This window comes from Sparus aurata, chromosome 7 (assembly GCF_900880675.1).
Source record: "Sparus aurata chromosome 7, fSpaAur1.1, whole genome shotgun sequence".
Taxonomy (NCBI): Eukaryota; Metazoa; Chordata; class Actinopteri; order Spariformes; family Sparidae; genus Sparus; species Sparus aurata.
The window spans coordinates 4516201-4532692 of record NC_044193.1 but is presented as its reverse complement, the minus strand read 5'-3'; the positions used below and the strand labels follow the sequence as shown (position 1 = coordinate 4532692).

General features: G+C 39.9%; 1 protein-coding gene across 1 annotated transcript; it reads right to left on the bottom strand.

Moving 5' to 3' along the window:
• Nucleotides 1-6827: 6827 nt before the first annotated feature.
• Nucleotides 6828-8515, bottom strand: LOC115584354 (fibroin heavy chain-like). Its single transcript, XM_030421712.1, has 3 exons — nt 8414-8515; nt 8190-8218; nt 6828-7452 (listed from the first exon to the last, which is right to left on the bottom strand). Exons 2-3 carry the CDS (start codon nt 8197-8199, stop codon nt 6980-6982), a joined length of 483 nt encoding a protein of 160 aa, XP_030277572.1. The 5' UTR covers nt 8200-8218; nt 8414-8515; the 3' UTR covers nt 6828-6979.
• Between the last annotated feature and the right edge of the window lie 7977 nt (nt 8516-16492).

Genomic DNA, 16492 nt, shown 5'->3' with positions numbered 1-16492 from the left:
TTAGTCCCACTATAACCAGTCCGTGACTGTATGTGACTTGTGTTCTAGCAAAGTAACATACCTGTGACAAAAAATAAACACTGGCTGCCTCCAGTACCAATATAATTTGTTTATACTTGGCTGTCTTTTCTGATTTTGACGTCACCATGTGCAGCTGCACAAGTTGTCTACAAACCCTTAACCACATCTGATAGTGATCAGTTTCATCAGTTATTCCACACAGGTGGGGATTTTCTACTCTGTTATGTAAACAGTAAAGTGAAAGTATGAACCTCAGGCAAGATGTAGCCTGTGATATGTGTGTGTGTGTGTGTGTGTGTTTGTGTGTGTGCTTGTGTGTGTTTGTGTGTGTTTGTGTATGTGTGTCATAAAAAGTGCCAAAAACTCAACAAACTCAACTCGAAACTTCAATACTTGAATAAAGACAGGACAGTCATTACTTTCTCTAAATTGTGACAGACGAAAAATAAGCTCAAAAGCAAAAAAAAGATCAAAAACATCTTAAAGAAAAAATCCATTCATCCATTTTCTTCTGCTTATCCGGGGCCGGGTCGTGGGGGCAGCTGTCTGAGCAGGGACACCCAGACTTCCCTCTCCCGGACACTGCCTCCAGCTCCTCCGGGAGGATCCCAAGGTGTTCCCAGGCCAGCTGAGTGACACAGTCACTCAGCTGGCCTGGGTCTTCCTTGGGGTCTCCTCCAGGCGGGACATGCCAGGAACACCTCCCGAGGAAGGCTTCCCGGCTGCATCCAAAACAGATGCCCGAGCCACCTCAGCTGGCTCCTCTCGATGTGGAGGAGCAGCGGCTCTACTCCGAGCTCCTCCCGGGTGACAGAGCTCTTCACCCTATCTCTAAGGGAGCGCCCTGCCACCCTGCGGAGGAAACTCATTCCGGCCGCTTGTATCCGGGATCTTATTCTTTCGATCACGACCCAAGATCATGGCCATAGGTGAGGGTAGGAACGTAGATTGACTGGTAAATCGAGAGCTTCGCCTTTCAGCTCAGCTCTCTCTTCACCACGACAGACCGATACAATGACCGCATTACTGCGGCTGCTGCACCGATCTGCCTGTCAATCTCACGCTCCATCCTTCACTCACTCGGGAACAAGACCCCAAGATACTTAAACTCCTCCACTTGAGGCAGGAGCTCTCCCCCAACCTGGAGGGAGCAAGCCACCTTTTTCCGGTCGAGAACCATGGCCTCGGACTTGGAGGTGCTGATTTTCTTCCCAGCTTCTTCACACTCCGCTGCAAACCTCCCCAGGACATGCTGGAGGTCCTGGCTCGACGGAGCCAACTAGACAACATCGTCCACAAAAAGCAGAGATGGAATCCAGTGGCTCCCGAACCAGACCCCCTCCGGCCCCCGACTGAGCCTAGAAATTCTGTCCATAAAAATAATGAACAGAACCGGTGACAAAGGGCAGCCCTGCCGGAGTCCAACATGCACCGGGAACAGGTCTGACTTACTGCCGACAATGCGAACCAAGCTCCTGCTCCGGTCGTACAAGGACCGTACAGCCCTTAACAGAGGGCCTCTGACCTCGTACTCCCGCAGCACCTCCCAAAAACATCACATTAAATAAATTTAAGTTGACCTGTGGCAGCCTGTAGAGGAGGAGATGGACAGATGTGTAAACGTATATCTTTGATTGTTTTTCATGTGATGTCATGCTGGAGTGAACACAAAGTGCATAATTAACTGACTGCAGAAGAAAGTGAAAGCATGTCAACTTTAACCGCTAAGAAAACCTAAGATGCTCTGTTACATTGGTGGCACTGGCAGGTGTGTCGGCTGCTGGCTGCTGATGTCGGTTTTATTACAGGAAGTTCGTTTCTGTTGGAGTGAGTAAGTGAAAGTAAAGACTTAGGGGAAACTGAAGGACTTAAAATAATCCTGCAGGTTTATTGTAAAGCCTTTAATGCCACACGGCTGCAGTAGAACTATAGGAAAGTTGAAATTTTACTTCAGATATTTAATGATTTGTTTCATTATATTTACAGAAGGCTATACCAACATAAATACTGCATTAGTGAGCCACAATAGTTACAGGTAATGATCATTTCTTAGCCAGTGACAGCGACTCTGTGGACGACACTGTTGGTCTGTGGGTCGATGTTCCTCTTTGGTCCAGAAAGAAACATCTGGACTGTTAGATGGACTGCCATGTGATTGTTTACAGACATTCATGATCCTCAGTGGATAAATCTGGAGTTTCTGGAGATTCTGGAGAACTACTGAATTTCACCGTGTAATCACTAAAAGACTGACAGTACAGAAGGAAACAAGGAAATAAAAAATAGCCAAAACTCATACTTGAAGTAAAGATTATCATATTAAAATATGAGGCCATCAAATGATGGTGAGGGCAAAAGGCCAAGATCCATGATAGTGAAGTTATGTAGGTACAAAGATAGGCAAGTAAAAGCCAACCATCTAAAAGGTACTAACATCTATGTGAATGAAGACTTCATGGATGCTGTGCGCCAAAAACGCAAAGAACTGCTACCTGAGATGAGAGCCGCAAGAGCAAGAGGAGAATGGGCCTATCTTAAATATGACAGACTCACTGTACAGCCCAGGAGAGAAAAGCAAAATAATTAGTGGTAGTAATATGTCACCCAAGGTTTTTGTAAACCATGTATCCACCTGTTTTAAATAATTTATGGCTAAACAAGCCCAGTGTTCATATGATGAAAGGGGAAATAATTCAAATTATGCCCTGGCTAATGTCCTAACTAATCATGATCTTAATTTACAGCAGCTTCAAAATGATGATAAGGTCTACAATGATTTATTTAATCCTGATTTATTTTTGCCTTTAAATAATGTATCCATAAATGCTGATTCGTATGATACAGCTTATTGCTCATCTTCATGTGATTATTTCTCGGAAAAACATTTTAATTATTTTATTTCAACCTACAGAGAATCCAACATCTTTTCTACTCTACATCTGAATATAAGAAGTCTCCCTAAAAATTATGACAATTTCTATCACTATCTTTCATCATTAAATCACGTCTTCTCAATTATTGCATTAACTGAAACATGGCTCACAGAGGATATTAACTCCCTATTTGAAATTGCTGGCTATTCAGCGACACACAGATGTAGAGGAAGTAGAGGTGGTGGAGTTTCTCTATATGTTCGTAAGGGTTTTGATTTTAAACAAAGAACTGATCTTGAAGTGAAGTTTCAAGACTGCAACAGTGAAGCTGTTTTTCTAGAGGTTCAAACTGTTGTCCTGAAAGAGAAAAAAAAAGTGATTATAGGTCGTATATATCGTCCTCCAAATACCACCATCAACGAGGTCAAAGAAGGTCTGCTAGAGGTATTGGAACATGTTGACAAGGAGAATAAACCTTGTTATTTACTAGGTGACTTTAATATCAACCTTCTGAATGAGGAAATCAAACAACACATTGATGATTTCATGAACTTACTGTCCTCCAATTATTTCTACCCTTTAATTAACAAGCCCACAAGAATAACTAGTAAATCCTCTACACTGATTGATAACATTTTTACTAATGCATTTTCTAATGTTACTAAATCTGGTATTCTTTATACAGATATCTCAGATCATATGCCGGTTTTTCAGCTTTCTGTCTTGTGTGGTAAATCAAATATGTCTAAACCAAAGAAGATTCCATCTCGCAGGTTCAATGAAAAGAATATCAACACCTTCAGAGAAATGTTGGTAAAATTGTCTTGGGAAGCTGTATATGAGGCTTTGAATGTAAATATAGCTCATGATTATTTTTTTACCAAGTTTTATTCTGTTTTGAACCAATGTTTTCCTCATATAAATAACAGTAATAAAAACACTGCAGGCATGAACAAACCATGGTTTACTACTGAACTTAGAAAATCTGCCTTGAAGAAAAATAAATTGTATAAAAAATACATACAAAGTCCTACTCCTCTAAATTATGCTATATACAAATCATTTAGGAATAAGTACAATCATTTTCTTAGAAATGCTAAACGGGAGTATTATAGTGACCAATTTAGAAGTTCTACAAATAACATTAGATCTACATGGGACAATCTGAAAGAATTGCTCAATATGAAACATGCATCTTCTCCATCCCCAGCTGAATTCCAGGATGGTGAAGTAAAGATAACAGAGCCACCCCAAATTGCAAATAGATTTAATGACTTTTTTGTGAATGTGGGACCATGTCTTGCAAAACATATTGGTGACACTATTGGTTCTCCCACTGATTTCATAAGTAAAGAGTATGTTTCCATAAATGTTTTTGAGCCTGTAAAGACCACGGAAGTACTTGATATTATTATGAGTCTCAAAAACACCTCTGCTGGCCATGACGAGATTTCTGCCTCATTGATCAAAAAGGTAGCCTCTCTAATCATTGATCCCCTAACATTCATTTTTTCCATGTCCCTTGAATCAGGTATTATCCCTCAAGCCTTCAAAATTGCCAAGGTTATTCCGCTCTTTAAATCAGATGATCCAACTGTATTCTCTAACTATCGTCCCATATCAATATTGCCTTGTTTTTCTAAAATTCTTGAAAAGTTGGTATACAGCAGAATTATGAAACATCTAACTACTAATAATATTTTGTTTGAACATCAGCTCGGGTTTAGGAAAAACGATTCTACGTATATGGCTCTTTTGTTCCTCAGAGAAAAAAATCACTGCTGCACTGGAAAAAAATGAATACACTTTAGGCATTTTCTTAGATTTATCAAAGGCTTTTGATACTGTAAATTATGAAATTTTGTTATCAAAAATGTCATGCTATGGTTTTAGAAAACATGTTTTACAATGGATTGCAAATTACCTACACAATAGAGAGCAATTTGTTGTCTTCAATGGTGTCCAATCACAGTGGGCTGTACTAAAGTGTGGTGTCCCACAAGGGTACATATTAGGACCCCTGTTGTTTTTGATATATGTTAATGATCTTGTAAATGCATCAAGTTTATTGTCGCCTATTGTTTTCGCTGATGATACAAACCTCCTTGTCACTGACAAGAATTTTGATTCCCTTATTGCTAAAGCTAATACTGGACTTTTCCATTTTTCTTATTGGTTTAAGTTAAATAAGTTATCATTGAATGTCAAAAAGTCAAACTTCATTATTTTCAGAAATAAAAACAAGAATTACAATGCAGATAAAGCTAAAATCTATATCAATGATAGCGTACTTGCACAAGTTTCATCAGCGAAGTTCTTGGGCGTCTACATTGATGAAAAACTTTGCTTTTAGAGTCATTGTGAATTTGTTTGTAAAAAGGTTTCAAAATCTTTAGGCATTATAAAAAGGGTAAAACAACATTTGAAAAAAAGTACACTTCTAAGCTTGTATTACAGTTTAATCTATTCTCATATCTCATACTGCAATATAATTTGGGCCAGCACCTACTCTTCTTATTTACAAGCAATTCATAGATGTCAGAAATCCTGCCACCAACTCTTCTTATCTAGCCCCAACAAAACCACTATTTAAACAATTACAACTTCTTACAATTTATGAGGTGAACAAGTACCAAACAGGGGTTCTTATGTATAAAGTAATCTGCCTTCCTGCATCTCTACCTATTTTTTTTCCAAGCTATTTTGAGTTTAACTCACATTATCATACACATTCTACAAGAAGAAAGAATGATTTACATATTCCTTTCTGTAGGACCTCTGTTGCTAAATTCTCATTTGTCTATCAAGGTGCAGTGCTGTGGAATGATATAAAACATTTTTTAGAATCTAGTTTCTCTATAAATACATTTAAAACCAAGTTCAAACAATACCTACAGACCTAGTCACATCTTTGCATCATTGGGTTTTAATTGAAATGAATCTGCAATTTTATGGATATTTTCTGTTTGTTGTTTATTGTGTTTTTCTTTGTTTTTTCCCTTTTTTCTTTTTCTTTTCTTTTCTTTTCTTTTTCTATTGATTGATTTGTTTTAGTGATTTTGTATTGAGGGGGAGGATTTTATATAAGCCCTTTGGGTTTCTTTTCCTCTCCTGCACAATTATTTGTCTTTGTATTATTAAACATAATTCTTGTTTTATCATTGTGCATATAAATAAATAAATAAATAAAATAAATAAAATAAAATTTCCATAGAACAAAAGTTTGAGATTAATTTTGATTATACTTGGCTGTCTTTTGTGATTTGCAAGTCACCACGTACAGCTGCACAAGTTGTTGGAGATTTCCTTATCTGTTTAAGTTAAAGTAAAGTGAAAGTATGAACTTCAGAGAAGATGTAGCCTTTACTATAAATCTGTAAGTGTGTGTGTGTAGTAAATGTAAAAAGTACCCAAAACTCATACTTGAATAAAGACAGGACAGTCATGACTTTCAGAAAAGATCAAAACATCTTTCTTTTTTAAATCCCATTTTACACAGAAGAAAACAAGGAAATAAAAAGCAGCCAAAACTCATACTTGAAGTAAAGATTATCAAATTAAAATATTACTGTGGGAAAGGTTAAAGTCACTCATACCAATAGGACTCAAGTTAAAGTATGAAAGTATCTGATGTGAACAGCTGGTGGAGGCTAGAACTGAGCCAGATCTCCATGTGAACATAAAGACTTGAGTTCATCCTATAAACATTCACTGCTTCTTCATATGAAAAGCCTCCAGTACATTTTTAGCATCATTCTTTGGTACTGACTGGGATCAGCTGTGCTCACAGGTAAATTTAACTCATTAACTAATTCAAAGTTTTGTTAAAAAAGTTGAGTGTTTTGTTTCATGTCTTCAAACAATGATAAAGTTGAGGTGAGAGCCAGAAGGAGGAACAGGAAGTCGTTGGAAGGAGACAAAGGAAACAGGAGATGCATTTGTATATTTTACTTTCTGTATGATGAAAACTGGTAATTTTTCTTTGACAATACAGACAGTATTAATCAGAAAATTACTCATCAGGATCATCAAAGTGTTTCATCTGCAGCAGGAGAAATAGTTTCATGTATAAATGCTGAAGGGGTTTACCACAACTTAAATGAAAGTTCATTCCCTAACAGAGAAATGCTCGTAGTTGGACCGATAGTGACGCCTGTTCCCAGCACCTTTGCCTCTAAACCTCTTGGACCGACACTCACACCAGTGTCTACTCCCAGTCCGACTTTAGCCTCCAGTGGACCGGCACTGGCTGAAGCACTCGCCACTTCTGCCCTGGCCATGGCTTGAGCACCCGACCCCAAAGAGAGTCCGGCTCCTGCGCTGGCATTGGGCCCCTTGGCCTCTGCTTCAAAAACGCTCCACTCAGCATGTGAATAACCCACTCCTGCAGCAGCGTATGCCCCCGCCTTTGCATCCTTAGTAAGTTCATCAAATGCACCTGTACCTGCGTAGGTACCAGCAGCAATAGCGTTACCAGGCCGGTCAATGTTTTTAACAAACTTTATGTATTCAGGGTCACTGACACAGATGTCTCTTCCGACACGTTGAGCTGCTTCCTCTGTGAACAGAGAAACACTTCATTTAGTCACAAAGACGACCAGACAACAACGTGCCAAATACTAACAGTGGTTCATCCATGATTGCAAAGTACAGTCTTGCCAGTTAAAAACAGATATCAGTCCACAGAACACATAACACCTGAAACCCTAAACGCTCATTGGTTGAACACATTGTAATAAGCGTTTCTGTGGTTTGCTTTGAAAGTCACAAAACCCAGCCCCCAGAGCAGTGTGCATGTCATGGTCCACTCTTGGTCCAATCTTATGTAGTCGTTTTCTCATGAATAATCATCTTGTTATTCTGGAAAACAACCTTTGTTGGTAATGATTACAACATAAATAACTCCAAGAAAACAAATACAATGTATCACAGGAAGACAGAGGAAATAAAGATACAGAAGATTTTCAAGATAAAATGTTCTCTTTTAAATTGTGACTTTATATTCTGTATCTCCTGAACCTTTTCTCACAACATTAGAACTGTTTCTTAAAATATCAACACTAAAGTCCTAAACTCTATTTTACCAATGGCCCATCAGAGTAAATCTATTTGACTGACGCAACAATTTTTTAAAAAGTAATTTACTTAACCTCACCCTGTACTTTACTGTACACATGTGAACATACACTATATTAAAGTTTATAAAGTGATAAATTAACTAGAGGTTTATTAAATGTAAATGTTACATCTGTCTGCTCGATAAACTATTCTTTTTAGAAGAAAGTATATACTTACTACTAGACATCTTGAGGACAAGATGTTTACTGTGAAAGAAAAAGAGGAAATGTCAGCAGCAGATAAAAACCAGAGTTCGACCTAACATGGAATAAAAATAACTGTGGTAATGAACATATTCTGTACAGATCTATAGAAAATTATATTTCATAACGCACCTGGAAAGCCATAAAGCATTTTCACTTTCAGTTGAAATAATAAAGCTCACATGGTGGACTACTCACCTGAACGAGGTTCCTTTGTTAACAGCAGAAGTTGTGTGCTGGGTCGGTCAGCTCAGATGCTGGGGTGAAGACAGTGGGGTGCACAGCACATATATACAAGACGGGAGAAGAAGGTGAAAGTATGAAAATAGCTTAACCACACCCTTAAACAAAGGGGCCAAAAAATGAGCGGTGCCCAGTAGGTGATTTGTTAATTTTCAACAGGGGGATGGCCCAATGGGAGCACCACCCTGCCCCAACACACCTGTGTACACCTCCCAAAGGACATTGTTGCAGAACACCTTAACCATAACTGTGACATTATTAATTCTACAATTGCATTTTATCCAGTTATCTCATTCTCTACCTACTACAATTCTCTTTTGATGACTGAAAGTCATGTCATGAGTAAATACACTTTTAAATTATATGCAGCAGACTGAGTTTTCACCTGCCACCAGAGACTACTGCATGGAGATGAAGAATGGGAATTGGATGAGTGTGTGAGTGAGTGTGATGGACAGGACATCACAAGATGATGTTGTCAGGGCTGAAGACCACAAAAGAAAAGTAAGGGGCAAAAGTGAGCTAAAGTCTAAGACAAGACCAAGATGAACCAGATAAGGCAAAGCAAAGACCAGGAAGAGAAACTCTGATTTAATACTCTTTGGCATGGCCATCATTCATGTATGCACTTGACAATGTTTAGGCTGAACACAATAATGAGTCATGTATGTTAGAGGAAGTAAATGAACCTACAAGACCTGATTGAATTGTTGTCTAATTATTCCCACACACCATCAGAATGGGGAAATAAAGAGACTACACACACGCAGGACCTCTTCCTGGTCTGACGTCAATTTTCCATCAGCTGGTTTGTAGATTGTCATCACAATTATTAGCAACTTTACTTTGTAGTCATGGTTTAACGATAACGAACACCATGTTTGAGCATAAGGGTGTTCATCAGTGCATGTGGCACCAGGACACCCTAGGCCGGAGGTCAATGATCTACTTTGTAGTCGTGTCATCTGACCTCCGGCCTCATGTCTTGGACACTTCAACTCCCACCTCTGGGAGAGCTTTGACCAGATCCCGAGGGAAGCTGGGGACATTGAGTCTGAATGGACCATGTTCTCCACTTCTATTGTTGACGCGGCTGTTCGGAGTTGGGGCCGTAAGGTCTCCGGTGCCTGTTGTGGCGGCAATCCCCGAACCCGGTTGCCGACACCGGATGTAAGGGATGCTGTCAAGCTGAAGAAGGAGTCCTATCGAGCCTGGTTGGCTCGGGGGACTCCTGAGCCAGCTGATGGTTACCGGCAGGCCAAGCGTGTGGCAGCACGGGCGGTCACGGAAGCAAAAACTCTGGTCTGGGGAAAATTTGGGGATGCCATGTAGGAGGACTACTGGCATACCATCTGGCGCCTCAGGAAGGGGAAGCAGTCCTCGACCAACATTGTTTACAGTGGAGGTGGGGAGCTGTTGACCTCGACTGGGGACATTGTCGGGTGGTGGAAGGAAAACTTTGGGGATCTGGCCATGATAAGGTTTAGGCTAAAGAGGAAGTAAATGAACCTAGAAGACCTGATTGAATTGTTGTCTAATTATTCCCACACACCATCAGAATGGGGAAATAAAGAGACTACACACAAACCACAAGGCCTCTTCCTGGTCTGATGTAAATTTCCCATCAGCTGGTTTGTAAATCGTCATCACAGAGTATTCAAATCAAATCAATCTTTATTTGTATGGCACTTTTAATACATAAAGTAGCACAAAGTGCTTCACAGAGATTAAAAACAACAACAGAGATTAAAACAACAAAGAAAATCAAGAAAAGAAAATCGCAAGAACCCAACCCTCCCACCCCCACAGATATGCACGGAGAGATACACAAATACATACACACTCAAATACACACGCACACAGACCCACCCACACATACACTAGCTGTCACTAAAGAGACATGACCGGGCACTGAGACCTGAGGCACGGAAGAAACTACCTTTGGGGGCCAGCTACACTGAGAGAGATCATGGTCAAAGGCAGCAGGGAGCACCGCCACAGAGACCACCCCAACCCGGGCAGACAGGATGCCCTGTACCAAGGTGCAGAGCCCTCTACCCGCCCGAGCCGAAACCAACCATTGGTTAGCACCCCCAGCGGCAGACCAGAGACAACTCCCAGTCTGGCAGGCCCAAAAACTGACAGACTAAAACAGTAAGATAAGCCGAAAAGCATAGAAGCTAAAAAGATGAGGGACTAAAACATAAAAGCATTGAGGCGAAAAACATGAGGGACTAAAACAGTAAAAAAGGATAAAGGATACAAATGCTAGTAGCACAGCAGAAAAGGAATTAAAACGAATTTAAAAAATCAAATAAAAGCCTGGTTGAAAAGCTGGGTCATGAGCCTCTTTTTAAAAACCTCAACAGTGTCCATGACCCTGAGGCTCTCCGGCAGGCTGTTCCACAGTTGGGGGCCATAATAACTGAAAGCCGCCTCCCCGTGCTTTTTTGAACTAACCTGTGGTGTGGTTAAAAGGCCGGAGGACCTCAGGGTCCACGGGGGTTGATAGGGTAAAAGCAGGTCAGATAGGTAAGAAGGCCCAAGACCGTTAAAACACTTAAAAACTAGTAAAAGAACATTAAAATCAATCCTGAAATGCACAGGGAGCCAATGCAGCGATTTTAAACCTGGTGTAATGTGCTCCTGCCCTCTGGTCCTTGTCAGCACTCGTGCGGCTGAGTTTTGTAGTAATTGTAGATTCCAAATGCTCTTTTAGGGAAGGCCAGAGAGCAGGGCATTACAGTCATCTAAACGACAAGAAAATTAGCAACTTTTATTAGCAACTTTAACAGCATCTTTATCCATTTAATGACGCTAATGCTACAGCACAGCAAGCTAGGAACATCAGTCACGCTCTCATAACAGAGAAACCAAGTTAAATTGACGTGACTGAGTCTAGTCAGAGGGGTAAACCGTTAATTCACTGATGTCTACATGCTAACAAGCTTCTCAGACACTAGCTCGCTGTTTGTTACATATTTGCTGGTTACACCGCATTTAAAAGTAGAGATCCTATATAGGTGAATTGTTAATTTTTAACTGGGGGATGGCCCAATGGGAGCACCACCCTGCCCCAACACACCTATGTACACCTCCCAAAGGACATTGTTGCAGAACACCTTAACCATAACTGTGACATTTCTAATTCTAAAATTCCATTTTATCCAGTTATTGTTATTCTCTACCTACTAATTGTCTTTTATCACTGAATTAAAGTCATGAGTAAATACACCTTTAAATTGTGTCAGTGGACTGACTTCATTCAGGCAGGGTTTTCTCATGATTCTCACAATACACCACAAGCAAGGTTATTTTAAGTTACATGACCCCTTCGTTTGTAGCTCATCGTTCTCTTCAGTCAGTCACTCGTTCTTGGCTTGCAGGCTTTAGCCCATTATCCACTGTTGTGTTGTCTAAATGTACACATAATCATGAAGTTGCAGCTGTGTATCTGCCTTGAACTACAGTGTTATGTTGACCGTTTGAGAACGAGGAGCTGAGAACTGTACATTACGTGATTCACGGCTAAACAACGTTGTACTGGAAACGCGACTGAACGAAGGAACGAAAGACCTAACGATATGAACGATTCTTCCTGCCGAACTGACCGATGGGAACTGAATCTCGACATCCAACGATGAAATCCACCTCTAATAAATCCACCTTTAAATTGTAGCAGTTGACTGAGTTTATTCAGGCAGAGTTTTCTCATGTTTCTCACAATACACTACAAGCAGGGTTATTTTAAGTTACATGACCCACATGACCCCTTGGAATGTTTAACCATCTAAATAGAATGGGAATTGGATGAATGTGTGAGTGAGTGTGATGGACAGGACAGCAACACACAAAATGATGTTATCAGGGCTGAAGTCCACAAAAGAAAAGTAAGGGGCAAAAGTGAGCTCAAGTCTAAGACAAGACCAAGATGAACCAGATAAGGCAAAGCAAAGACCAGGAAGAGAAACTCTGATTTAATACTCTTTGGCATGGCCATCATTCATGTATGCACCTGACAATGTTTAGGCTGAACACAATAATGAGTCATGTCTGTTAGAGGAAGTAAATAAACCTACAAGACCTGATGGAATTGTTGTCTAATTATTCACACACCATCAGAATGGGGAAATAAAGAGACTACACACACACAGGACCTCTTCCTGGTCTGATGTAAATTTTCCATCAGTTGGTTTGTAGATTGTCATCACGAATTATTATCAACCTTAACAGCATCTTTATCCATTTGACGACGCTAACGCTACAGCACAGCAAGCTAGGAACATCAGTCACGCTTTCATAACAGAGAAACCGAGACGTTTGAGTTAAATTGAGGTGACTGAGTCTAGTCGGAGGGGTAAACCGTTAATTCACTGATGTCTACATGCTAACATTGCGTCTCAGACACTAGCTGGCTGTTCGTAACATATTTGCCGGTTAAACTGCATTTAAAAGATCCTATATAGGTGATTTGTTAATTTTTAATAGGGGGGGATGGCCCAATGGGAGACCACCCTGCCCCGACACACCTGTGTACACCTCCCAAAGGACATTGTTGCAGAACACCTTAACCATAACTGTGACATTTCTAATTCTACAATTCCAATTCCAATTTTTATCCAGGCTTGACTCCACTGTGCGCCAGAGCTGATTGTGCTGATGTATGTATATATATATATGTATGTGTATGTATATATATATGTGTGTATGTATATATGTATATGTGTATATGTATATGTGTGTATGTTTGTATGTATACATATGTATGTCATTTTTTTTTAAAGAAAGAGTAACTGGTTGAAATAAATCATAATTTATAGAATATTATATATATATATTATATCATAAAAAAAGTTTCTTCTTTGGAAGAAAATCCACCTAAAACGGTTGAACAGCGACAGCTGCAGACGGAGGAGACAGAGCAGTCTGTGAGAGGAGCAGGGAGCAGGAAGGTGGGGGCTAGAGGAGGACGGAGGGCTTCTGTCCTCCGTGGGAGGGATCTCCTTCCATTCACTCAATGCAGTTAGGCTTTTTTCATGCTGATCTATGATTGGCTACGACACGTAAAATGACGCGCTAAGGGAGGATGACCTCCCTTACCAATCAGCAACCAGAATACAAGATTGACAGCAGGTTGGTCCAATAACAGTTCCCAAATTTCATTCTCACATTTATACAACCGTAAACAAAAAATACTTCTGTGTATTTTACAGCTTTCACTGCCAGCCATGCTCGGACATGAAATATGGAGTTTTCGGCGATATTGGAATCGGTTTCAAAGGAAATATAAGCAAATTTCTGAAAGAAATCAGAGCGAAGCAGTCAGAAAGATAATTCATAGTTTTCGTTCCGTTCGTCCTGCTGGAGGACATAACGTTAGCGGCACGACCAGGAACACAACACAGAGCAGCAACACAGTTGTTTTGGGCGATTGTGTGATGTGCTGTGCTGTTGTGAAGTCTGTACATTGACTGCTGCGGTAGCACAGTGGGTAGAGCAGTTGCCTGCCACACAGCTGTCTGGTAATCGAATTCTGGAATTCTGACCTTGGTATTTGTTTTGTCTTGTATATTAGCCATTTAATAAAATGATTTTTAAAGAAGTCTTGTAAGTCATTGTTTTGTGGCTTAATTTTCATTGAATATAAGGAAGTAGGGATAAGTAGTTGACTTGTATGAAATAACATGACACCGTGGACTGGTTTTCCTCCTGTCCTCCAATTTTTTCAGTCATCAGCCGCCACTGATGTACATGTTTAAGTAGGTATGTGTGTGATGGGGTGGGTGGGGCGTGGGGGCTGTGGAAGTGGTAGAGCAGTGTATTTTTGTGTCTGTTGTATATTATTGTAATGTATGTTTTGTGTTTTCTTTGTATCTGTGTTGGGACCCCCTCGAAAACGAGATGCTGCATCTTAAGGGGTCATCCTAAATAAATTGAATTGAATTGAATTGAATTTCAGCCAAACTGACCTGAAAGTGTATTCATTGTTATAATTGTGTGTTTTTTGTCTTTGTTTTGGGTAAGTTGTCCACTTCTGCTATAAGACACAGTGGGAGCATGTTAACATTCATCAAGTCTATCAAATTATTGGTGTATAAAATGTATTGATCTCAATGGCTATTTTGTTAACATAATACTTAATTACAAAGAATTCTCTTGATTGTTTTCATTTGCTCATTCTGATTGACCAGCAGTTTCATTCATTAAATTATTACATTTTCGATTATATGAACTATCTGGATATTTGTCATCTTTGTCTGATCCAAATTGTTTACACATTATTTTTCTGATAGTTTCAGCACTAACTAAGTGAATGAGTTCCTAGAAGTAGCTCATCAGTGGAAGATTTAGGCTGTGATCCTGTTAACTAACTCAGAATAACAGTGTGCAGCAGAAACAACCTGAGCCAAGTGCATTGTGGGGATTCAAAGACAAATACCTGCACTGCATCTTTAAATGAATATGACTCTTATTCCTGCTATCATCTGTTTTAATTTCTGTTAGTAAAGACAAAAACACAAGATTATTGCACTGCACAGCCACACCTGGATCTTTACCTGAATAAGTCAACACAAACTGAAAGGACTCACATTAAAGAGTCTGCAGCATCATCTGAGCAGCAACCATTCATTTAGCTGTGTTTAACCTGATAAACTGTTATTGTGAATATTCATGTGAATGTTTGAGCTTCGCATAAAAGCTTTAACTGAATTGTTTGAGACAGTTTTATGTCACTGCATATTTTTGAACGGATTTATTTGAGCTTGTCTTTGGCAGACAAAGATGAAGTTCCCTCAACACAGAAGCTCTGAAGTCCATGTGTGAGAGTTTTAAAAAAATTGCTCTGCAGGGACAAACTGAAAGGTGAGCTGATGGTGATGTACAGCAGTGTGGAGTTTGCAGACTTAACGTCCGCCATGTCACTGTTGAGGATGCTGACTGAAAACAATCTTCAGAGCACTTTTTCTGAAACACTGAAAATAATGCAAATCGCCATCACAACCCCCATGACATCTGCAGAGTCAGAGAGGTGTTTCAGTACACTGAAGAGGATCAAATCCTTTCTCAGAAGTACAATGGGACAGGACAGGCTAAACGCACTGGCTATGCTGTCCATTGAGCTAAGATCTAAAAATCAGCGGACTTTAATGACATGGTGATTAACCTGTTTGCCTCACAGAAAGGCCGTCGATGTGAGCTGCTTTTTAAATAAGGTATGCCCAGCTCTGAAACAACTCTTTCTCTACAAATACTGTTATTTTTGCTTTGGTTTTATTTCTGGTACTGGTGTTGCAAATTGTTGCTGGTACAGTACTTTTCTATAATGTTGTTGTAGCGCAATTGGCATGTGCTGATGTGTACAGGAGAGAGAGAGAGAGAGGTAAATGAAGAGGAGAAGAGACAAGCTGCACAACAACACCTGACAAGTGATATATTGTTTATTATTACTGCCATTATTGTTATTGTTATTATTATCATTATTATTGTTAATATACTTGTTCTGTAATCCTGTATGCTTTGGCAATATTGTGAACCAGAGAGAGAGAGAGAGAGAGAGAGAGAGAGAGAGAGAGATTTTCGGCATTCTTATACGTCTCCCCAGTGTTGCCATAGAGCACTTCCTAAGTAATAAGCAAAACATTTTCCCCTCGGATTATTGAAGTATTTGTGATTGTGATTGTGATTCTGCTTCTGATTCTATAACAAAGCATACACTGTTGTTGCTGCAACTTGATGTTGTGCTGATGTTGCTGCTGTGTGAAGTATTGATAAATGTAATGCATTCGTTAGCCCACCCACCCAAAATCCCCACCAGCTGTTTTTATTTTTCCACATCATCAGGAACCAGACACCTGACTCAAGTCTTGTCAATTCCAGTACTTAATTAAAGGATAAATTCACCCACATTTTTTAAATTCAGTATTAACCTACAAACCACCATGCCGATGGAAGGTCGGGTGAAGAACACATTTCTGGAGATTCACAGAAAAACATATTTACAGCATTCTCCTAAACAAGTTGTGTAGATGTGGA